The 25,977-nt window shown below is 35.3% G+C and overlaps 2 protein-coding genes across 4 annotated transcripts; both read left to right on the top strand.

The window, feature by feature from the left end:
• The first annotated feature begins 8,100 nt into the window (after positions 1 to 8,100).
• On the top strand, positions 8,101 to 13,396 carry LOC129872844 (ubiquitin-conjugating enzyme E2 2-like). 2 transcript variants are annotated; one of them, XM_055947785.1, is made up of 6 exons: positions 8,101 to 8,236; positions 8,445 to 8,587; positions 8,689 to 8,714; positions 9,319 to 9,408; positions 11,073 to 11,161; positions 12,980 to 13,396. In XM_055947785.1, the coding sequence occupies exons 2-6, from the start codon at positions 8,463 to 8,465 to the stop codon at positions 13,106 to 13,108; spliced, it is 459 nt and encodes a 152-aa protein (XP_055803760.1). In that variant the 5' UTR covers positions 8,101 to 8,236; positions 8,445 to 8,462; the 3' UTR covers positions 13,109 to 13,396. The 2 variants fall into 2 exon arrangements, with proteins under 2 accessions (XP_055803760.1, XP_055803761.1); XM_055947786.1 differs by having other exon boundaries at positions 8,111 to 8,236; positions 8,454 to 8,587.
• Positions 13,397 to 19,608: 6,212 nt separating this feature from the next.
• LOC129872353 (protein IQ-DOMAIN 31-like) lies at positions 19,609 to 25,501 on the top strand. 2 transcript variants are annotated; one of them, XM_055947333.1, is made up of 7 exons: positions 19,609 to 19,776; positions 20,523 to 20,644; positions 20,828 to 21,112; positions 21,646 to 21,849; positions 22,481 to 22,531; positions 23,629 to 24,652; positions 25,233 to 25,501. In XM_055947333.1, exons 2-7 carry the CDS (start codon positions 20,567 to 20,569, stop codon positions 25,259 to 25,261), a joined length of 1,671 nt encoding a protein of 556 aa, XP_055803308.1. In that variant the 5' UTR covers positions 19,609 to 19,776; positions 20,523 to 20,566; the 3' UTR covers positions 25,262 to 25,501. The 2 variants fall into 2 exon arrangements, with proteins under 2 accessions (XP_055803308.1, XP_055803307.1); XM_055947332.1 differs by having other exon boundaries at positions 19,609 to 19,939.
• Positions 25,502 to 25,977: the final 476 nt, after the last annotated feature.

Below are 25,977 nucleotides of genomic sequence, written 5' to 3'. Positions count from 1 at the left end.
TGACATCTAACTGCTCCAAGTACAAGTCAAATGTAGCACACATCGCTAGGACCACTCAAATTGTTATGAGTCGAACCACCAGAGAAAATATCTCATTGAAGTCTATACCTTCTTTTTGAGCGAATCCTTTCACCACCAATCTTGCACGATACTTCTCCACTTGATCATTACCATTGCGTTTGATCTTGTAGACCCATTTGTTTCCAATGGCATTCCTTCCTTATGGTAATTGAACAAGATCCCATGTTTTATTTTTATGAAGAGCTTCAATTTCTTCTTGCATTGCTGCCACCCACAGAGATGATTCTTGGCCTTTCCTAGCCTCGTAAAAAATTGAAGGCTCTCCATTTTCTGTTAATAGACAGTATGCAATATTGCTCTCCTTAGAATAATTTGAGTGCCAAGCTGATTCTCTTCTCTCCCTAGTTGACCTTCGAACTTGTGGAGTTTCGATCTCAGTTTGCTCTTGTTCTTCGTGCTCTGGTGCTGCTTCAGAAGAAACTGAAACTTCTTCAATTTCTTCAACTTCAACTATAATAGTCTTTGATTTTTCTTTTGATGTGCTACCTTCTTTTGCTTGTATCTTATTTTCAACAAACACAACATCCCTGCTAATTACCACCTTGCGGGTTGTGGGATCCCACAAGCGATACCCCTTGACTCCATCAGCATACCTTAAGAAAATGCATTCCCTGAATTTTGGATCCAACTTTGATTTTTCTTAGGTGTTGTACATAACATAAGTAGGACTTTTAAATATATGTAAGCGAGAATAATCAACTGGTTTTCTTGCCCACATCTTCATTGACGTTTTCAGATCAATTGCGGTTGATGGTGACCGATTGATCACATAACAGACGGTTTTGACTGCTTCTTCCCAAAATGGTTTTTTGAAACCTGTAGTTGCCAACATAGCTCTTGTCCGTTCCAACAAGGTTCTGTTCATCCGCTCTGCTACTCTATTTTGTTGTGGAGTATATGCCATCGTGAACTGTCGTTTAATACCTTCTTGTTTACAGAAGTTATTAAATTCATCACTAGTGTATTCTCCTTCATTATCTGTCCTCAAACACTTGATCTTTTTCTCAGATTCAAGTTTCACCCGCGCTTTGAATTCTTTGAAAATTGGAAAAACATCTGCCTTTCTCTTGATTGGATACACCCAACTTCTCTTGGAGTAATTGTCGATGAATGACACGAAATATTTCGCTCCTCATAAGGACTCCACCGGTGCTTGCTAGACATCAAAGTGGATCAGATCTAATATTTTCTTGCTTTTAGCAGAGGAACTGCTAAACTTCAGTCTTTTTTGCTTACTGGTAACACAATGCTCACAAAAAGGTAGTGAGACCTTTTTGAGCTCGAGAAGAAGCTTTTGCGCAGCAAGAATCTTCAAACCTCATTCCGATATATGGCTAAGTTTACGATGTCATATTATCGTCGATTCTTCAAATGAACTTGCTGACGCGGTTAATACTTCTCCTTCTTAGTGTGTTTCACCTTTAAGCACATATAGGTTTGCAGCAAGTTTTTCCGCTTTCATCACTACAAGTGCTTCTTTGGATATTCTCATGACTCCACCATGAGTCTTATACGAACATCCATTATCATCTAGTTGTCCTAAAGACAATAGATTCTTCTTCAAGTCTTTTACATGTCGTACCTCTTGGATGGTGCGAACCGTGCCATCATACATCTTTATTTTGATGGACCCAATACCAATAACATCCAAAGCATGATCGTTTCCCATGAACACAGACCCTCCTGAGATAGGATTATATTGATGGAACCATTCTCTCCGGAATGTCATGTGCTATGTTGCTCCTGTGTCCATGATCCAGACATCAGCAAAATGTTTTTTGCCTTCATTATTTGATATTGTCTCACTACATAAAATATCGCCATCATCCGAGGTATATGCAACATTCCCTTGAGCATTTGATGGCTCAGGGCGTTCACTATTCTTTTTGAACCGATAATCTTTCTTGAAATGCCCTTTCTTACCACAGTTGTAGCACTTGATATTCTTCTTACTTCTTGATTGAGATCTGCCATGATTGTGACTCCCACTAGGGCCACGTTCCATTGGTCTTCCTCTCACCATCATCAAAGCTTCAAGACAGTGACTGCAATTTCATCGAAAACTGGACTGTCTGTATTGTTCGTTAGGTTGATGATGAGTTGATCATACGAGTCAGGCAGACTTTGAAGTAGAAGCTCCGCACGTTCAGTCCCCTCTATTTTGCAACCCATTATTGTAAGTTGCGAAAACAGAGCATTCAAAGTGTTGATGTGTTCAGTAACCGACATGGACTCTGCCATTCGAAGAGTATACAATCTTCTTTTTAAGAAGATTTTATTATGCAAAGACTTGGCCTCATACAACCCTGTAAGAGTATCCCATATTTCCTTCGCCGTCCGTTTTTCCGCCATACTAGACAACAGTTGATCAGCTAGTGCCAAGTGTAAATCAGCAACTGCGTTGTTTTCAATGTCGTTCCACTTGCTGTCATCAACAAAGTCTGTGGGCCTGCTTTCAATTGCATCTAAGTAATTGTCCTTTCTCAATATCGCTTTTATTTTCATTTTCCACAATGAGAAATTAGTCCCATTGAATTTTTCAACGTCAAACTTTATTGTACTAGACATTGTTATTTGCTTCACATCCTTCTAGATCATTTTTGAATATTTTTGCGAACAATCGTGACAAACTATACCGTCACCAAAATTTACTATTCACGTGAATAATACTATTCACCGAATTTTACTATTCATGAAAATTTACTATTCACGGATAGTATCTTCACATAAAACAGACAGAATAACCGAGGGCTCTGATACCACTGTTGGGGGGAGGAAGCACCACAACTAAAGTTTGATATGACAAATAATATGAAAATAAATTGGACACGAGAATTATACGTGGAAACCCCTCTAACTGATAGAGGGGAAAAACCACGGGGTAGAAGGATCTCACTATAAAATATAGAGTACACTGCTCTCAAATACAAGGAGAAAACAACATTTAACACTTCTCTCTTGTAAAAGGAACAACTACTAAAGAGGACACTCAAGACTACAATATTTATCTTGGTGTATAACTCTCTTTGTATTCTTTCTCTCTCTTTCTGTGATTATCTAAATGAGGGCAAGAGGCCCTCTATTTATAGGAGAAGAAAACGCGTAAGAAAATTACACGTTTAATTTTATACGCGTTTTCTGACAACTTTTGTTTATCTTTTTCTACGCGCATGTTTTGTTGACTCTTCATTTGCATTTGTTGCGGCTGCACAGCAGCCTTTGTTGACTCTGCATTTGTTGACAGCTCCACAGCAGGCTTTGTTGACTCTTTCAGGGCAATGTTATCTTTTGGGGTGTGGGTTAAAGTTCAAAACTTAATTTTACATAATATTAAAATCGGATCTAAAAGCTAACTTATATGGTGGGAGTTGCCCAACTTCAAATGCTTAACAGTGTTTACCACAAATGATTTATTTCATCACTCTCATCGATAAGAAACATTTTTTTTTAAAAAAAACTTATAATTCATAGAAATTAGATGAGACCTATACACTGTACACGGGTGCGGAATTAGTACCTCTGTAGATTCGGTCGAACTCAGTGATTTTATTTAAATAATATATTTATGTTAATAAATTTATTTATATATATATATATATATATATATATATATATATATATATATATATATATATATATATATATATATATATATATTAATATATATATAATTTTGAACTCACTTATTATTACTTAAAATCGTTATTATAAAATTTAGAATCCATAAACGTACCAAAAAGAAGAATGCGAGAAGTTGATATTCTCCAGATTTTACTATAAACCAAGTAGTGGGATGAAAAAAAAGCAACAAAGCCATGAAAATACCCCTTATATCAAAGATAGGACATTCTTCACCTGGTCCTTAATAGCCTTTTCAAAGTCAACCTAACGTTCCTAATCGCAACTGGAAAGAAAGCTTGTTTTTCGTTGAGCTAAGTGCTGAACCAGAAGAGATTGCTCAGGATCAGTGTTTGGATAACAAAGCCGAGGAGGGTGTAGTCAAGAAGAGAACTCCCGAGGAGAGTGACTTAGGATGAAGAGTATAAAGATCTTCTTCATCGATAACAAGCCTTTCCTTTCTTCATAAAAGAAGAGAATCTAGCTTTCAACAGCGTAGAACACATTATGAGAGATGTTGAAGGGGGTTGGTTGCTCCGTTATATGCATCAACAACAACAACAACAACAAACCCAGTGTGATCCCACCATGTGGGGTCTGGGGAGGGTAGAGTGTACGCAGACCTAACCCCTACCTTAAAAGGTAGGGCGGCTGTTTCCGAAAGACCCTCGGCTTAAGAGAGAAGAAACAAGGGAGGAGAAACAAGGAAAAACAAGACATAGGTCAGTAAAGCCAGGCATATAACAGACAATATAAAGATATGAATAATGAATAATGAATAATGAATAGTGAATAATGAGAGCGATAAAGCGATAAAGTCAGGGTAGGAAAGATCGGGGATAAAGGGGCATTAACTACTATAGATAAAATAGGATACCCAAAGTAGACTGGGCCAACTAATATAAGCAGTAAACCCATGCACAATCCTATGTTAAGACAAATGAGCGCGACTACGACTACTATGGAGAACCGATCGGCCACCTAGCCCACTATCTTAGTCTGAGTCCTCCATAGCCTCCTATCTAAGGTCATGTCCTCGGAGAGCTGCAACTGTGCCATATCATGTCTAATGACCTCTTCCCAATATTTCTTTGGCCTCCCTTTGCCCCTCCTGAAACCGTCCATAGCTAACCTCTCGCACCTCCGCACTGGAGCATCTGTGTCTCTCCTCTTCACATGCCCAAACCATCTCAGTCTCGCTTCCCGCATCTTGTCCTCCACCGATGCCACTCCCACCTTGTCTCGGATATCTTCATTCCTAATTCTATCCATCCTAGTGTGCCCACACATCCACCGCAGCATTCGCATTTCCGCGACTCTCATCTTCTGGACATGAAGTTTCTTGATTGGCCAACACTCTACCCCGTACAATAGGGTCGGTCTAACCACCACTTTGTAGAACTTGCCTTTGAGTTTTGGTGGCACTTTTTTGTCACACAGCACTCCGGAGGCGAGCCTCCATTTCATCCACCCTGCACTGATGCGGTGTGAAACATCGTCGTCGATATCCCCATCTTCCTGTATAATAGACCCAAGGTATTTGAAGCTTCTTTTCTTTTGAATGGCCTGGGTACCCAGCCTCACTTCCCCGTCAGCCTCACGTGGCAGGCCACTGAAACTGCACTCCAAGTATTCTGTCTTGGTCCTACTCAATTTAAATCCTTTAGACTCCAACGTCTGTCTCCAGCCCTCCAGCTTGTCGTTAACTCCGTTGTGAGTCTCGTCAATCAGGACTATGTCATCCGCGAACAACATACACCAAGGCACCTCACCTTGTATTTGTCTAGTCAATTGATCCATCACCAGGGCGAATAGAAACGGGCTAAGAGTCGATCCCTGGTGCAACCCCATCGTAACAGGAAAGTGCTCCGAGTCCCCCCCTACCGTCCTTACCCTGGTCTTAGCTCCATCATACATGTCTTTAATCGCTCTAATGTATGCCACAGGTAAACATTTCGCCTCCAAGCAACTCCATAGGACCTCCCTTGGGACTTTGTCATAGGCCTTTTCTAGGTCAATAAATATCATGTGTAAGTCCCTTTTCCGCTCCCTATACGTGCTAATGGGAAAAGAGATATTAGTACCCTTTATTTATTCTCCTATCTATACTTTTTTGTATCTATTTTATTTGGATTATCCACTCATTTTGTCTTTCAAAAAACCTACCGTTGTGGAAATATTGTTAATATTCTTTTATTTTGAATTTGTGAAAGTCTAGCTTTGCCTATGATCGTACACGATTGTCTTTTGGATACATTGTATACTGTAGTTACATTAAACACGAATATATCAGCACAACTATCAATTAAGATAATTATAATTAATGTCTCCGTTGTGGTAACAATTAAGAGTAAATACAGTCTGATTAATGTGATTACAAGTTACAACAAATTAGAAAGCTTGTACATCATATAACCTAACATGGCTTAAGTCAGTGCATCTTTTCTGCAATCCTTTTAACACGTCTACATACTTACCATACAACATCTCAAGTGTCCATTTTGTCTCATTTTATGTAAATAGTATTTTAATAGAATCTCGTGGTCAGGTCATTTTTTGGACTCTGCGTATAGCGGAAGTTTTAGTGCACCGGGCTGCCCTTTTGCCTTTTAGTATTTTAATAGAACACGAATTTTTACAAAAATCTTTGATAGGTAAGTAGAATATGTATAAAGTATTATTAAACGTTATTCTCTCGGGGGTCGTTTGATTTGGATACAAGTTATGATGTAATTAATTATGTTGGGATAAGTTATGTTGGGATAAATTATGCTGAGATTAGTTATGCTGAAAAGAGTTTTTGTTACTTGTTTGGTTTGTCATTTTCAAAATTATATTCATTGCATAATTTCTAAGAATAAGTTGTTTGTTTACAAAAATACCCTCCACCTTATTTAGTTTTTTTATTTTTGCATTTTCTTTGCAAGCTTTAATTATTCATTCTTAAAAATAATTTTTTCATCTTATTTAACTTAAATATTTTTGTGTATGTATTTTCATGATTGTACCGTGTGTTTTTAAAATTAAAATTTTATCTTATTTAACTTAAAAATAAAACTTCCATCTTATTTAACTTTAAATAAATTTTCCATCTTATTTAACTTAAAAATAAAACTTTCATCTTATTTAGCTTAAAAATAAAACTCCCGTCTTATTTAGTTTAAAAATAAAACCTCCATTTTAAGTTTATTAAAGTAAAATAAATTTTATTATTAAAATTATCTACATTTTAAAGTTAACTACATTTTAATTGGTATATAAAATATAATTTTTAAGTGAGCAATAAGCTATTTAATTAAAAATATGCAATTTAGTAGTGAAGTGAACCTTATAAGAGAAATCAAAATATAAATAAACATAAGAATTAGACAAATAAATTCAACTTATAATATATTAATAAATAGAAACTCTATTTATAAAATGTAATTTTTAATAGAAAAATATATTACCATAAAAATAACAATTTAAGGTTGTGAATGTTATTATAAATGCTGTTAAAAATTAGGTTAATATGCATGAATATAAAAAGTTGTGTATAAAAGAGAGTTTAAAGGGGTATTTTGTTATTTTACATACTTTATCCCAGGATAAGTTATCCTGGGATTACTAATCCACACTTAGGGAGGGAAAACTTATCCCAGTACTAATTGTTAGTCCTGGGATAAGTTATCCCATCCTTTACAACCAAACAAGAAATTTAAGGGCACTTAAAAGTTATCCCGATATTAAACCCTCTTATTCATCACACCAAACGATCTCACAGTGTATAGTGGTTAGAATTCCACATATATATTTTCATTTTCGTCTTCAAGAATAAACTTTTATGTCAAAATGACAAAATAGTCCCAATAAATCATGGTATTATTAATGCTAAAATAGATATGATAAGATTAAGGCCTAAAACGTCCATAGATTTGACCTTTTTTTTTTTTGGAAATAATAGTCTAAGGTTGTTTCAAGTGAGCATTTCTTTATCAAATTGATTCATTATTTCAACTTCAAGATCGAAAAATATAAATTTAAATTTTTTAAATTCTTTTCAAGTTTTCACTCTTTTTTTCAGTTTAATTTCAAGTACAATTTTTTTGTCTCTCCAGAATATCAACTAATTCATATTCAATTACTACTAAATTATTTATCAAAAGAATAATGTGTTTTCTCCTTGTTTCTCAATTATGTGCTGGTATTTGTTTGAGCATCAAATTCAAGAAAGTTTTTTTTTAAAAAAAATATAAATACTTATATTATTATAAATTATTAACATTAAATATAAAATATATTATTTTATTAGGACTCATTTGATAGGAGAAATAAGAAAAAATTAATTTATTGCGATAAAATCGTAAAGTAATATAGATTAAAATGAAAACGGAGTAGGGTGGAGGGTGTATATATATTGGGGTCGCAGCTTACATATTACGCAAACTCAAAGTCTCCTTATTTCCCCCAAGGAGGTCCGCCCGGCCATCAAGAACCTCAACTCTTAACTAATCAAACATCCAAGATTGACTGAAATTCTTGCCGCTTTAACACTCAGGTAATTCATTTTCCTCCTTTACATCTCAATCAATGGTTATATATCTTATGGAATTATTTTCAATTTCTTTGTGGATCTAGGGTTTTCTTGATTTACTGTTTTTGACTCCGTTCGATTTCATACCATCTGATTCCCTAAACTGCTACGTAAATTAGTGAAAATTTTAGATTATTTTTTCGAATTTGACAAGTTGTTGAATTGTGATTAGTGGATTTAGGCGGTGAGGATGTCGACGCCGGCGAGGAAAAGATTGATGAGGGATTTTAAGAGGTTACAGCAGGATCCACCTGCTGGCATCAGTGGTGCTCCTTATGACAACAATATAATGCTTTGGAATGCTGTTATATTCGGGTATGCCTCTGGATTAAATGATTGAATTGTACTTTATGATTGATTGCTGTTGTACTTCTTTCTACTTATGCACTTCCGTTTCTTGTTTCTTTGAAATGCAGTCCTGATGATACACCTTGGGATGGAGGTGAGGAAATTCTTGTTCAGTTACAATCTTTTTCTCCAGAGGCATAGATACACAGTCAAATGCCACTTGCTGTTTTCTTCTTTACTTTGTTATTTCTGTGTTCCTTTTAAATGCTTAAATTGCACTTTGAGACACTTAACTATGTGGATGAAATATCTTGTGACTTGTGTGGATACAATCACTACCACCTGAGTAATGCATATGCTTTTCATGCTAGGATGATCTGTTTACAATCTTCCAGTGAAGAAGGTTTCTAGGAATCTGTCTTTTGTGTTGTATGACCATAGTCCCCACCATAATCATTTTTAAAATATTGATTTAACATCCTTGGTCTTTTGGAAATAGCCTCTCTAACTCCTCGAGGTAGTGGTAAGGTCTGCGTACACTATGCCCCCAGACCCCACTACACTATGCCCCCAGACCCCACTTAGTGGGATTTCACTGGGTATGTTGTTGTTATTGTTGATTTAACATCCTTGATTTTCCTCTTTCAATAAAATGGAGGATGAGCAGGCGCGTCTTTGTTTTTATGGGCAAGAACCCTCATATTTATAGCATGCCGTTCACCCCAATTCTGACTAGTAAACTTGTTATTTGTGTACAGGTACGTTTAAGCTGACACTTCAGTTTTCGGAGGATTACCCCAACAAGCCTCCAACGGTTCGGTTTATATCCAGGATGTTCCATCCGAATAGTAAGTAGCCTATATAACCGTTGCATTTTCTTTCTCTCCCACTCTTCGCGTAATTATAGTCCATAGAACAGGTAAACTTTCAACTTTAAGCTTAGGTTGCTTATTCAGTTTATCTTGTGGTGCCAAGACTAGTAGTATCAACAAGGAGTTATTTTGATTCGGGGACCTTTTTAAATTAGTATAGTTAGTATTGCGTCTCACATTGTGTGCACTGAGAAGGAAGCCAGCTTCCTTTTTTTTTAAAAAAAATATCCCACAGGCCACACATTCTGCATCACCCGTCAATCTCCATTTTGAAACTCCTCGCAGTGCATTCTCTCCCTCTGTATCATCATCCTATCCTGCCCCTCATCACCATCAGGCTATTTGTATTTCTGTGAAGAGATTCCTCAATCTTCTATTATTCTTAATCCTTTATCGTTAGTCTAAATTCTGTGCCATGTAATTCTTTGGTTTTAACTCTTCATATATCAAAAACCCTTGCATCTCTGTCACCATGCCAACACTTTGTGGAATTATTTTTCCCAGAGTTCCTCCACAGAGCCAGTCCATCTGAGACCTAATTCTCATGCCATCACCTGCTGTAGTCTGTAATACCTATATCATATAAACATGTCCTTATAAAGAATGTAAACAATATGCTTTTCCCTCATTTATCTCTTGAAAATATTGATGCATATTCCAATTCCTATTTAACTGTTTCTTGAAGTTATTGAATAGGAGAAAATTAGCCATATTCTGATAGCTGCTTGGGTTGTGTATGAAAGTGAATATGCTTTGTGATTCATGCGTATGTAAAAGTTGTGTATGTGTTAAGACCTAAAGCTTAATTCCAATTCATACTAGATTAGGCCATGTACTTTACCACTTTTAGTTGAAGTTCTTTTTTTGTACTGAATAAATTGGTCTCAATATTTGATCTTGCCATTTTACATGCATAATGCAGTCAAAGTTTGTGAAATATAAAAAGCAATGGCCCATTGCACTTCTTGTACGTTCACCCCATATGGCTACATATTCTATCTTTTTTTAAATACATTTTTATACATCTTTTAAAGTAATCAATATAGTGGAGAAACTTATCATAAATGAAATAAAATAAATAGTAGAGAATATCAATATAGATGCCCTTGTAACAAAATGATATAAATTCGGAGAAATAACAGTGTGGAAGTACATGGGAACTATCAGCTGAAATTTGATGTACTTGTGCCACACCCGTGATTCCCTTTTCCTCTGGACCCAAAAGAAAGTAAATGTAGCCCCTCTTTTCCCCCAAATATCCTTGTTTTGCTGCACCTATTTTTCTTATCTTTTATTTACAGCTGGCAGTCCATGCAATTGAAGCTCAGTACCTATGCAATCTGAGCGTTGTATTTTTTTATGTTTAATTATTGGCTTATTGAGAGAATTGATCTAATGTATGTGTGTCAATTAGATCTATGTCCTGTTTATTTTTCATTTGTACCTTGTTCAGAAGTTAATTCAAGATCTCTCAAGTCATTAGGAATGGATACTTCTTGCCTTGTGTATTAGCCTCGATTCAACTTTACATTTAAAAAAGGCCTTAATTCTACTTTGTGTCTTTTTCATACAAAGTATAAGATTGAGTAATTTTTAGTTTTGCTGATTTCTCATATCACTGTTTATCTATCTATGGTCAGTTTATGCCGATGGAAGTATTTGCTTGGACATACTGCAAAATCAGTGGAGTCCTATATATGATGTTGCTGCTATACTCACTTCAATCCAGGTATGTTGAGATTGTTATTAAATGCATCAGTGTGTCTCATGTCTTTGCAGAATGTTAAAGAAATGCAACATGGAAAACATCTTTTCTATTATTTCCTTGGTGTATGTGTTTTATTTTATTAAGTCATCTCTTTTGTCCCCGCCTTGTCTAGTTTTGTAGCTTTGTGCCCTTCTGTATTTCATATGATGTACTGAGGGGCCGTTTGGTTACTGGATGAGGGTTGATTTATTCAGGTATAAAATATTGCAAAAGCTTTACCATGTTTGGCAGCATTTTTGTGTAAGGTATAAAATTCAACACACAATACTATGTTTGGTTAGAAAATTAGAAAATCACATAACTAATACATGTATAAGTTATGAGTCAATCTATGTATTATTTTATGCGGGTAGAAGATGGAATAAGTTATTCCTGAATAACTAATACCTGAATAAAAATACAAATTGACAACTTTACCCTTCACTCTCAATCAAATATACTCCACATCTTTTTAGAAAACATAAGCACCATTTTGATCATCTTCTTACCCAACTCTTTTCTATTAAGTAAACACACGGTGAGGAGTGAGTGATTTCATTAGAAATTTTGCATTTCTTACAAAATCCATCTTCTTTCACTTCCAGATCTTGATTACTGTCTGCATTTCCTCAAAATTCAGAGCAATTTGATCGAATTTAGCAAAATACCCAGATGCAAGATCTTCAATCTCCATCACCCCCTTATCCACAATCGGCACAAGCGCCGCCACAGACCTATTCGGAGATCCAACTGTCCCAAATCCACCACAATGGACTAAATCCTACATTGTTCCAATCCCAAGATTTCAATCCAGAATCATATATCTCTGATTTACTCACCTTTCCTGTTCTTACATGTTTGTTAGATTTATAGAGTCTAGTTGGATTCTTTAAATCGATTCATAATGTTACATTGATACCTTTTAAGAAGTATATAATGTTTATTAACTTTTAACATAACAAACCAACACCCAAAGAAATTATTAAACCCTGCATTACTAAACTCTGCATAACTAATACATGTATTACTAATACCCGCATAACTTTAACAAGCAACCAAACGGCCCTAATAGTTTTACCATTTGTAAGACATTATATTCTGGTTGGTCAAGTAGCTCATTGTCCTGTATCTGTTAGTGGACACTTATTGAGTTATGTTTTTCTTTGTATTTCTCTGTTTGAACTGGTGGCAGGATAGTGTACAATGATGAGAACAGGATATCTGTAATTTTGGATAAGTTGGGATTGCAGACTTCATTATATGATTCAAATGAGATGATAAATATTTTCGTAGATGCACATACTGTGCTTGGTGTCATTTTCACTAGTAGTAAATTAACTAATGTAACAAATGAATAAAGTAACTAAAGAAAGAGCAATCCGACCTGTTGGTATAAAGGAAACAGGTCAGGTCCTTGTTCTTAGAACATTGAATATACTTGCTTGGAGAGGCAAGTTTATTTCTGTTTTGTTAAATTTATTTGGTTCAAGCAGTTCTTACTTTTAACTTCGATACCGTTCTGTCTATTTCACATTATATTTCATCTAGGCGCTATCTTGGGAGTTTAAAACATCTTCTCTCACCACCATCTTTGCATCATGTTTCCATAGAAGTCCAGTTCAAGTTTTTGGTTGTCAGTAGTGTTTTCCACAGCATGTGGATCTTATCATTTTTTTAATGAAGTAATCGAATTCTGGTCTGTCTGGTGTGACACTGGAGTCAAGTCTATTCATAAATGAAACTGAACTGAGAATGCATTAATATTAGCATCCCCTAATATTTGACATTCTTGAAATGCAGTCTTTGCTTTGTGATCCAAACCCAAACTCGCCAGCTAATTCAGAAGCAGCTCGCATGTTTAGTGAGAACAAGCGTGAGTACAACAGGAAGGTGCGTGAGATAGTTGAGCAGAGCTGGACGGCTGACTGACATCTTTCTGGCTGAATCTGTCACGGTAGATTTTCCTGGTAGGTTTACCGGGTCAAGCTGCAATGTTTTCTGTGCTGTTGCTACATTAATAATAAATGTAGCAAGAAATTGTCCTTTTATGTGCTGTTTAGGAACTCTGATTGTCTTTATCTTCATGTTGTATTACTCGACTATGAGACAATGTACATATTGATCACTTGTATCCAAATTGTATGAAGTTCTTTTCTGTTGGTCATCATGAGACCTCCAATGGGAAATGGATAAATATCTGATATTTTTGTTGAGTAATGTAAATTGTGCACTATCATTCATTCATCATGATCCGACTCAACAAAATAAATTCTTAGTAGAAGTGGGCTTTCAGCACCAACTAATTGAGGAGATAGAGAAGTCAAAATTCTTGTGCCTGTCTGGGTTTCTATTTCAGGCAATGAGAAATGCAGGACCACCAATCACTTAATATTGGTACTGCCGTGACTCTAACAATATGGAACTTCGTTGGAGGCCCATAAGAATATGACATCCAACGGATGATTAATATTTCTAGCTGTTGCAAGAACCAGTTTTGGTTTTACAATATGTCAAAAGTATCGTGAAGCCTCATGAAGACAGTGTTTGCCTTTTCGTGCAGTCAGAGAAATTGAAGAGCTTTGGACGAAAGAGCTGAATTTCTAATGCTCTTATAATACTATATTCCTAATCGTTGATCTTTCCTATAGAGTTTTACAGTTGTGCAGCTGAAATGCTCACTGCTAAGAACAGCTATTTGCTTGCCTTTATCCTGAAGTAATCTGTGCTATCCCAATGAGATATTTTGTTCACTCATGCCTCTATTGTTAAGTTGTGTCTGTCGTTGTCTTCTTTTTGCAATTCCTATTCGATGATGTTATCTTTACCTATTAAAAGAATCCTCATGTTAGCTAACAATTGTCATATGTTTGTTTCTTTTTAATATTTTTTTTTTCAAGTTTAGGACAACTGGATGATGCTCCTTCGACATTATTATAATCGCTGTCTGTCAGCTTTGCTGTCAGTTTCGTGTGACTGAAAATCCTATATTGCTACAGAGAACCTTTTTTATCTTGTAAAGAATAAAGTCGGTGAAGGGTAACATTCTCGTGAAGTAGGAAAAAACTTTTTTTGCTTAAGCTTGGACATTTACAAACCGTCGGTGGCACGTACTCTGCTCCATTCCTCTCCACGTCAGCCATAACTTAACAAGTGACACGACATGATGAGTTTCGTGTGACCAGTGGATCGACATTTCGCATTTAAATTCCAGGGGATTGTTAAGCTTTGATGAATAAAATTACTCGATAATAGATATTTTGTTAAATTAATTAAGTGCATAAATGATATCGTAAATATAAAATAGTAAAATATGAGTATTTGGTATGACATTATAGAGGAGTAAGTTAGTTGCGCGCAAATGTATGTTTATCACAAAACCATGATGAGATATTGTTGATTCGTTGAAATATAAAAGAAAATTAAAATCTACCGGTTGTTTAAACTGGAAGAATCATTTGTATGTGTTTTAAGTTAAAAGAGTTTGAAATCATAATCATGTAAAAGAGGGAGCTAGTATTTATGTTTGTTGATGGGCACATGGATGTTGAGAGGTGAGAAGGTCCCTCCATCCCTATAGGTAAGTTGAGGAATAATGATAAGGACTCATTTTTTGTTTGGTGTACCTAATGAAGGAACCATAGGGGACCGCAGCTTTAAATCATTACAAAGTGATTATTAATGGACTGGGATGCTTCTTGTCTTTCCATATTTTTTTTGTAAATTGGAGGCTTCTTCCCTACATCCCTCTCAGCGTATCTCCAATTAAAAGACGCTTCTATTCTAGAAATTCAACATTGCCCACTGAAATATCCTTTTTATAATATTCAATTGTCTCCCTAAAGGATTTTTTTTTTGTGACATGTGTCTTAGATTTAGATATAGGCCGAATGACACCATTGTATTTGGTTCCGTTTGTCATCTGAATTCTTCTACTCACGACTTTGCTAAGTGAACACTTGAAGTTATTAAAATGCAACCTCTCTGACCAAGAGTGTTTCTCAATCGCGCTGATGTGGATAACACATCACTATCCACATCAGAAAAAAATTGTCACGTGGATAAAAATTATCACATCATTTTTATTATTACAAATATTATTTTCTAAAATAAAAAATAATCTCAAATTCATCTCCAAAATTAATCTTTTGAAACTGATTCACCGGAAAAAATGTCTCTCCGGCCACTTTATTCAAAGTTAGTCACCGCTGGTGAATTGTTTGGTTGAAATTGAATTGGAGTAAAAGTGTATCTTCCTTTTCTTTCTTGATTTCTTTAATTAACTAGAATAAATCTTAATCTTTCCCAAGCTTTATTTTTTTTCTCTCTTCTAAACCTTTTCATCTATTTGCTATTTAAATCTTGTTTTCTCTCTTCTTTGTTTCTTTTTCCTTTTTTTTCTTTGATAAATCTTTTGTGTTAGAAGAGAAAAATAGAGAAACAACTAGATGATAGAAAGAGGATGGAGAAAGATAAGAATTGAAGAAGAAGTGGGGGAGGGAGGAGGGTGGGCGAAAATGGCCGCGGCGGCAGCAAGGAAGAAGAAGAGGAACAGTAAATGGGAATGAGAAGATTGGAAACTTTTCTCTTTTCTTTTTATTAAATGTTATATTTTCCTTTTTAATTTTAATATTTTTTAATTAAAATTTTGTCTTCACTTGCTTTTAAACGCGTGTAATCACGCACTTCATCTAATTCAGCAAATAAATGTCACATAAGTTTGGTCAATGGTCAGAGGGATTTAAAAGAACACGTTTTAATAACTTTAAGTGTTCACTTGACAAAATCGTGAGTAGAAGAATTTAGGTGACAAACAGAGCCAAGTACAAGGGTCTCTCAGGTCATTCCGCCTTTATATATATATATGAAATATTAAGAGTACTATCAATCACGAGTAGAGACGAAAAAGAAGTAGAGAAAAGGGGAATTCAGGAGTATGAACTAGAAGAAATCGCCCTTGCCTTTTCTTCGATTTTTAAGATTTCTTCCTTTGAAAATTCTCCCCAGCAAATTGTTGTGTGAATGAATCAATATCTATACATAAGCTAAGAGGCATATCTTGTGCCACTCCACCTGGTCGTATGAAACCGACATGCATCCTGGCTCCCGAGACCCTTTCATAGAATTCCAACAATTTCTCTCGCTCCTCAAAAACCCACAGGAACGGAGTTGATAACTTTAGATGTTCAGCTCCACTTACTCTATCTAACCGGTTTTATCCGATTCAACCACAGCAGAAGAAGGGGCCGTATCAGTCGGCTTGCCAATCAACTGATCGACAAAGAGAACTTGGTGTGAATCGGGGTAGCTAGCTACCGGCTCGTCTAACTGATCCCCCCATTGCGTATTGGTACTTATCGAGTATAGAATAAATCTGCTTCTCTTTGTTCCTAAGAACAGAATTGTTCCATTATTACCAACAGAATAGAACACCCTTGATCGGAAATAATTGACTTCGAGAGGCGAAGAATAGCTATCTTTCAGACCTAATCTAGGCATTAGCCATTTAAAGAGATGAATTTAAGTTTCGAAAGTAGATCAAAAACCTTAGCGAAAGTCACCGAACACGAACAAGATACGAAAAATGTTAGATAGCGGACCACTTAAACTACTTGGTCAGAGATAGATCCACCTCATCTTCTATTAATATATATATTTGCAGCTTCAATCGTTATATTTATATGCTAAGAGAAAATGACTTCATAAATTTCAAAATAGATAAAATTCTTTATCGTATAGAATCTGGTAAGGACTACCTTTTCTAAGAAAAGTCAGACATTATATTAAACTTTAGAATGGTAATATTATTATCATTGGCATCAATAATAAAAATCCCCTAACCCCGTTGCTTCTTGAAATCAAATGGACCACTTTTAGAGAGCATTCGAATCATTGCCTTCTTGGTACTTAAAAAATTGCTAATTGAACACATTATCACTGATGTAATTATATATCCTTTTCTTTTGTGGGATTTTCTTTTTTACATAAGTAATCTCTAATGACTTTTATCGATTTACATTTGAATGTTGGGTTCTATAAAGAGTATCAGATTAACATTACTTTTACTCTTTTTTGTTCTTTTCCAATTTCATTTTATTTTACTCCATGGTCCATAATGAGAGTCTTTCCCCCTTTTTTTCTTTCACAATCACATGGTTAACAGTACAAAAATACCAAATAGACAACATGAACAAAAATAATTGAATGCTAAATGATCACATTACTGTTTAAACTGTGATAACGTAAAATGTTTTGTCATCTGAGGAAATTGTTTTGTTTCATGTTGAAAAAGGAACAAGCCAAAAACAAATGGTAGAGAAGACCAAATAGATATTAAGAACAAAATGTATTGAAATCAAAATTATCATATTAGTTACTGTTTTAAAAAGTGACACCTTAAGTCCTTAACTAATGCAATGTCATATGAAGGACTTGTTTTCTTTCATTTTGGAAAAGGAACAAATCAGAAACAAAGAAAAAACTGACTGTTGATGGGATTTGTTTTGGTAAGGTGGTTTATCTACTTGGAGTGATTTGTTTATATGAGTTTAGGTGCATCCATTCATAGAGGGATGTAGATTTCATCGACTCAAATAAAATAAAACAAAAAAAAATCTAATTATCTCCTAGTATAAAGATAGAGTTTAATTTTTGTGAAACTAGTCTTCTTACACCATTCGGTAATTTTACTTTTCATATAATTATACTTTATGACTAAAACATATTAAAGGAAAATTGAATCCTAATTATAAAATCAAAATTCTTTCCTTTTCAACATCGTTTACTACATCTTATGTTTTTCGTGGATTTCATACCAACAAAGTAATTCTTCAAGACCAATTTTTTTTCACTACTGAATGTTATTTATTAAACTATTATTATTTGTTCTCAACATCATGCTAAATCAATCACTAAAGTAATTATTCAACCCTCAAATATTATGAATCTTAAAAAAAATAAAATTTATTGTCTCAAATATCTATTTTTTTGAATTTTTTTTTATGTTCATTATGAATTGTTGTAGTTCCATATGTATCAAATTGTTAGTGACCATAATATTCCTAATTAACACTCTGATCTGAAGTTCTTCTTTGGAGTGTATTCTTAAAAGTGTTAGATAAATTCTTGTGATGTCATCATCATTATCGGTTATTGCAATTAATCTCTGATTAATTTAATTTTGATTACATGATTAATTTTTTTTAAAAGGCTTCATTTTATTCTATCTTCCTGGTGGGATTATTTTTTTTCTTATTTAGATCTCACAATTTTCCACTTTATTATGTTGGACCCTGCACATAGCGGGAGCTTTAATGCATCAGCCTGCCTTTTTTTTTTATGTTGGAATTGTAATGGAGACTGGAAATTGTTATGAAAAAATTCTTGTGTAATAAACATTAGTTTCAATAATTGAAAATTTTTTACAAATCATTCTTTCAAAAGAAGTTCCTGATAAATACAACACAATGAACAATTTATAGATACAGAAGGGATTATGAACATATTCGTTTGGAAAAGTTTTTTTTAAAAAAGTTTGAGGAGCTATGAATACGGAGGTTTTCAAGTAAGAGAGATTAATGGGAAAAATAAAAAGAATGAGTGTTTGAATTTTGGAAAAAGCAAATAATTAGAAAAAAAGTTGTTACTTGTTGTAGCAGGTTAGTGTTATCTAATGGTGTAAAAAAGTTATACACTGGCGGTGCACAAAATTTATACTCGGATCAAATATATTCTTAAAATATTCAAAATTCATCATATTTCCCCTTAATAGAAAACAAATCTGAATTATTTAGTAGAAAACAACAAATAAGATGAAGACATTTTTGATCCAATAGAGAAATCGAACCTCTTCCAGCTCGTGATAACACTAACCCATGTGATGTACGTCACCCTTCCACTACTCTTTCCTTTATTAGTTTAGCTGCAACGGTCGCAGATGCAAGGAGGAAAAATACGATACTCTAATTGAATTTAAAATGAATTAGATTAGACATTCATTTATGACGTGGTGGGATTAACAAAAAATTGTATATTTCAAAGGTTATTCTTTAGCCCTTTTCCGTAAATGATACCACTCTTTCCGTCCATTTTTATTTGTCTATGTTTGATTTGGCACATTCGTCTCCTTAAAAAGTAATAAATAAATTGATAATTTTACTATATCACCTCTATTAATTATAAGTAGTCATAATTTCTTCCTTCACCATCAGAAAGATGGACAGATACGAGAGAAGAGGAAATAGAGGCCAAATCTATTACGTTAATAAGTTATTTAAATATTGAAAACTGAGATACATTTAATAATGAGAATAAAATATGTATAGAATAATAAGATATTTTTTAATTTTTTTAAATTGAAGATAAATTTTAATATAGTGGACAAGAGAGTGATAGTTTCCTAAACCAATAACTCAAACGACGCAGTGTGCCTTAATAAAAAGTGGATTAGCAGGAAATGACCAACTTTACTAAAAGTGATAGTATACATTTGTACTTATCGTATATGTAGAGACTCCGTCACTGTTTACATCTACCACAAGTGCTGCACAAATCCGAAATCCGAGAGAGAGAAGCGGTGGAGGGGTCCATCTTTCCTCAAGGTATGGATGGCTATGGCCATATGGGCCATCCTTTAGCAGCTCAAGTTTTTATTTCCTTTTAGCTTTCATCTCAATCTACATTCATAGCTATCTTCTTCCTCTTGAATTTCACTTATGCTAAGTTTCGGATCTTAAAACAGAAGCTTCCGTTTCTGTTCTTCAGGTACTTCTCAGATCTGAGCTACATTTCTTCCGAAAACCCTACTACACCTTTTGTTTTGCCTTAATTTTACATTTCTTCAATTATCATACAGATCTTGGTCTGATTTAATGTCTACTCGTTTTAGCATTCTGATTCTGAGTTAACAGACTTTGTTTTGTCTATTTGATATGTTTTTTTTTCAGGAAATTGTAGTGTTCACTTCTTCGGAGTTGCTATTAAGTGTATTTACAGGACACTGTTTACAAAGTTACACTATATTTCTTTTTTTCTGTTAGTTTGATTGGGATGTAGTAGTAGTAGTGGGCGCTGTTGTTGTAATCCTGGCTCAGTGACTGGTGGTATTGAGGCATTCAATTCAGTGAGAAATGTTTCAATGTCCTAGCTTTACATACGCAGCTTCCTAACTTTAGTATATAGATCTTCGTCATTTATTGCTGTAGCTGATTAACCGGTGTGTGTCTGTGGATTCTATTTGGGAAGAGTTTGATTATCCTTCACAGATTGTTTTGATGTTGAGTTATAGTGCACCTTACCTCATGTTTACTTGTTCTAAGGAGAATTTGTTTATTATTGAATAATGCAGGATTCAGTTGAAACCCCCTTTAATTCAGCAGCTGGCTGTCTGCAATGGGGAAAAAATCTCCTGCCAAGTGGATCAAGGCCGTGCTTTTTGGGAAGAAATCATCCAAGTCTCATTTATCTAAGGTAAGAGAATATTTTGAATTGTATCATAATTCAACATAGTCTGGATTCTAAAAGACATTTCTCTCTTGTTCCTCGTACTGTTTCCTCCTTTAAACCAAGATCTTTAGAGATTTCAACATAATGCGTGTTATTTTAAATTTTTTGATCCTATGTTGTTAAGTTACTTCTATGTTTTGTATGAAGGATGCTTCCGGTGAGAAAATATGTTCTGCAAAAGCGCCGGTGGGGGATCTCTCTCTTGATTCACCAACTTTGGATCCACCAGTTGAGAATTTTGATAGTGGTGGTGACCAGGCTGGATTGGAAAAGGGTACAAGCACTGACTTTGCATGTGAAACCGCCTCATTATCCTCTGCAACACTCGATATAGATCCGCATGTGAATGGGGCAATCTTCATAGATGATGCTGTGCTGAAAAGACAAGAGCATGCTGCCACCATAGCACAAGCGGCCTTTAGGGGTTACTTGGTACTGTTTAATAACAGAATTTACAACTTTAATCTCTTAAAAAAAAGCTGTCCGATTATTAAGAGTTTAATTTGGTTTTCAGTTCTGGATTAAGATTTGAGGTATTCACTCTTATGGTTAGCTTCTCTCTTAGATTGTGGAATATTTGAATGTTTATGCGTCTAATGTATAAGATCTGTAAGAGTTTAGAACTTTTTGTTTTGCGTAATTGAGACAGTAGAATTCATGTGATCCTCTACATAGTCATTGCTTGTGACGCACTAAGGTTCCTAATATCTGCTTGTGTATATTAGTTCTGCATTAGATATGGAACCTTTTCTGTTAAGTCAAATAATCAATCGACACTTTTAGCATGCCAGCATATTTTCCTTAAAAGCCCATAGCTTTAGCCTTTATGTAGAACAGAATAGTTGGACTTAAAACTGAAGAAGCTTCGATGCCTTTTTCTCTTTGAATTTCAAAGCATGATCTACCTTTCCATTGTTCTTTTCTCTGAAAAGACTATGTCCTTATCCACTTATGACTTTCCTCAGGCTCGTCGGGCTTTTCGAGCTCTCAAAGGCATCATAAGGCTACAAGCTCTTATTCGTGGGCATTTGGTAAGGAGACAGGCAGTTGCTACTTTACGGTGCATGCAGGCAATTGTCAGGATTCAGGCATTAGCTCGTGGCTGGAGGGTTAGACTCTTAGATCCTGGGCATCAGTTGCTTGGAAAGTATAGTTTTGAGGAACTTAAGGTAACTTTTGCAATACGGGTCATACTAAATTCTCTTTTCCCCCCTAACTTGCTTGTATTCTTATTCCTTTTGTTATTGTAAAAGCATAGGCATAAAAACAAGATGGAGTTGATATTTACTGGGACATATACGGAGTTGGTTTGACTTAAATAGTAGTTTTGTAGGGAGCTTAACTTATCTGTACCACTTTAGTGATAGAAGAAGTAATTTATATATAGTTTGATTTTAAAACATCATCTCCATATTTAGATGTAAATTGGCAGCCAATTCAAACTATTAAAGGTTAAGAGTGGAGTAACTGATTTTCATGTTTGCAGTAGTGTGTCAAAAACTTGGGACAATCCAAAAGAGGAAGTGCTCATAAAATTAGAATAATTCAAAAGGAACTGCACATAAAATTGGATGATCCAAAAAAGAGTGCAAAGTACTAAAACTAAATTTTGGATTTGTTTTTATCAATTTTTTTTTAACTTTGTTGTAACATCAAATGAATAGGAATCTGCTACGGCTGCTTTTCTTTTCCCCTTGCTTCAGCTTTGACCGATTGTAGTAGCTATTTCAAATTTATTCATGCTGGTACAGATTGTTTCGGCTATTGACTCTGTGTTCCATTTATTCTTTCTTTAATCAGGATCCTGAGCAGAGGCCTGCAAAATTGACAGCTTATGCATTTCCACGCAAGGTATTGTTGAACTATCTGTCCTTTTTTTAAGTAATAAGTTATGTTGCATCACAGGTTTTCCTGTAAAGTGTTGTTTCTTTTCTTTTTCTCCCTTTTCCCTAGGTTGGGATGGAGTTGAAGACCCGTTTTGGCCAATAATGTATTTGACTAGGAGATTGGGGGTTAGAAAATGATGATGTTGCTTCATCCTTTTACTTTTTTTTAAAAAAATATTTCTATGGTAGACGATGGGCCAGAGAGATGTCAAAAAACAGAGAACCTAGTATAAGGAGATGAGTATGGGAAGTTATTGGCGCTGTTTAAATAAGGTTGAGGAACCTTGAAAATAATTCCCGTTGTGTAATAAAAGGAGGGGGTGAGTAAAGATTAACAAAACTGGAGGAACACATCTTTAAAAGTTGGAAAATCCGGTTTCTGATACAGCTTCAACATTCTGCATATCCAGAGTGCAAAAGTGTTGCTGATTTTTCTGCATCATTGCTTTCATTACTGCAGTGTGGCTGCAGAATGAAGTATAACGGTGCCTCTTTTGATTCTTATTTGATCTGCAACATTTTGCGTGTCTTTTACTAAGGCTGTTTTGTGCTTATCAAAAGAAGGTTTTGCCCGCTAGTATTTTCTGAGAAAGTTGAACAAGTCTGGCAGTAAATCCATCTTTGATACCTTAATAGAGTGACTATGCTAGATCTGGGGCTTTACATAAGAAGAATTGGAAGTTGAGCTGAAGTTATCGAAGCCTGACCCATAGTATGTGTATCACAAAGGTCTAATGGATATCCATTACTGTTGAGAAAAAAGAATCCATATACCACCTAAAGTGGATGTGAATGGTCAGGAAGTTTAAACAATTGGGGGTGGGGGGGTGGGGGGTTAGAGTACGAGAGTTAACTCATCTAATGATCAGTATGAATTCTAACATTTTGTAATTCCTTGGAATAAAACTAACATATCTTGGAATTGCAAGCAAAGTAATGATCGTTTAAAAACAGTTAGACTCAATTGTAATAATGCCAGCCATCTTGGACTGAAGTATTTCTTTTTATTTTTCTGGTGTAGACATAATTCTGTATTTGATGGTAATCTCTTGGTTGTTTTAGCTTCTTGTGGCAGTGCCAACAGCCATACCTTTGAGCCTTCAGTATGATGAGTGCGAACCTAATTCAGCTCGGCAGTGGCTTGAAAGATGGTCACTTTCTCGCTTTTGGGAACCACTTCCACAGCCAAAGAAAGTAGTTGGAGCAAAGTCGCTGAAGAAGCAGGGTAACAAGGTGAGTGTTGAAACAGAAGCAGTAAGACCAAAACGAAGTGTCAAAAAGGTTCTTACAGCATCAAATGGAGATGCTTATGCTGTAAGTTCTTCTGAACCAGAAAAGGCTAAACGCAACCCCAGGAAATTTTCGAATCATCACATAGAGCCAGTGCAGGATCAGCCTCAAAATGAACTTGAAAAAGTCAAGCGCAATTTAAGAAAAGTTTCTGCAGCTTTGGCAACACCTTCAGAGAGGTCAGAAACAGAAACTGAAAAGGTGCAACAGACTCCTAATCTGGCTCAGGCTCAGGCTATAACATCAAAATCCTTAGCTCCAGATGTCGTTGAACAAGTGGTGGTTAATTCTTATGAGAAAACGAGTGATTCAGCTCCTGAAATCGAGAAATTGGCTGTAATTGAAGCTCCTTTACCTGTAGCAGTGGATGAGCCAGCTGATGTACTGCACGATCATCCTACCTCTGAGCAGCAGCAGTCGGAGGATGTTGGGAACACTGCAAACAGCACAGTTGTCAATGAGGAACTTAGCTCGATGGAAGATCAGACTACCAAAGAAAGAACTAGGAGGAGGAAATCTCTTCCCACTAAGCAGGACAATTCTGAGAATATTTCACAGAATACACCAAGTGTGCCTAGTTATATGGCTGCCACTCAATCTGCTAAGGCAAAGCTTAAAGCTCAAGGATCTCCCAAGGTAAGTGATGATGGAGCTGAAAATGGGTTTGTCAGACGTCATTCTCTACCATCCTCTGCCAATGGCAAATTCAACTCATTGTCACCTCGGATTCAAAAGCCAGGGCAAGCAAATGGAAAAGGTGGAAACAAGACCAGACCAATGTCTTCCTTGAAAGACGGTAAGAAGAAATGATTAGGGAGCTTTTAGTTTCAAGTTGGTATTTCTACATGTTTCTTTCTATCTGTGATGATTCTTTTGTTTCCAAAAGTGGGTACATAATGAAATTGTCGTAGGTTGATGTGAGTTTTCTCTGTTTGTGCATTTGTTATTTTGTGTTACTTTGAAACTTTTTTTTTCTTCGATTAAGCTGAATGAGTATTATAGTTGGAAACTTTTAAATTTGATCTTGATTAAACCCAAGAAAAGTATGTGCTTACTTGTTTTCTCTTGTAACTTATCGAATAGCTTGTTTTTTCTTAACTGATGTATGATAATTTTTAGTGTTTGGGTCCGGATGATGTGCATGCATCATTCTTTCTTTCCGACCATTCATAAAGTTAAGACAATAACAAGAAAACCAATTTTTTAAAAGATTAAACTAAATGCATGCCCTATTGTTGTGATAGTCTTATGCCTTGTATCTTTTGGTAAATGGTTCTCTTACATCCTCCCAGAATTAATGGGTGATAAGCTCATTTACTTTCATCAATGTGGAACACTTCACTGACTCAATGATTACCTTTTGGCTCCCTCTTCAGAAAAGGTGCTTCCTGGTTGGAGGAGATGAGTTCAACATTCTGCTTACTCAAGGAACTTTAGTACTGCATGTGTGTTGACATCAATTGTTTCTTCTGTTATTTTCTGTATTAGGTTAAATTTGCAAATTCCAAATAACCGTCATTTGATATTATAAGTATCTTTATCATGTTTCTATTAGTGTTGTTGGGGTGTTTGCAGTTATTGTATAGTTGAGACTCTGTACTTCGTTTAACAGGATTCCCATGATATTCTTTATCTTCCTTTCCTTTTTCTTGGCTCTATTAACCTCATATGCCTTGTATCTTGAGTGAAGAACATTCGGCTCTTATGGTCTCATTCTGTTATTAAACGGTATTCTTATGTGTGACACAAGTATCACCTATGCATAACCTACTCTGAAGCAGAGAATAAACAGATTTCTGTTCACAATGTCACATCATTGTGTGGTACTGCCTTAAAAGGGTGGACAAGAAAAGGTGGGTGCCATCCCCTTCAAATGTATACATTACTCGTACTATTGACCGTGGCTGGTGACTCCAGTCTTAATTGACCACAGTATTGTTCTAATTGTAGCATCCATATATGAATTAGTCTATTCCAATCGACAAGAGGCCAAGGAAAGAACTGGCCAGAAGATTGGAATACCCCTTTATTAGTTGTATATCTCAAAGGAGAAAGAAGTGAATTGACTTGGGGAAGAAAATAGAAAAGAGAGACGTGGACAGATACTTGAAATTCAAGGTT

This window comes from Solanum dulcamara, chromosome 11, assembly GCF_947179165.1.
Source record: "Solanum dulcamara chromosome 11, daSolDulc1.2, whole genome shotgun sequence".
Classification (NCBI taxonomy): Eukaryota; Viridiplantae; Streptophyta; class Magnoliopsida; order Solanales; family Solanaceae; genus Solanum; species Solanum dulcamara.
Note: the sequence above shows the minus strand (reverse complement) of the source record. Positions and strands in the feature narration are given on the sequence as shown.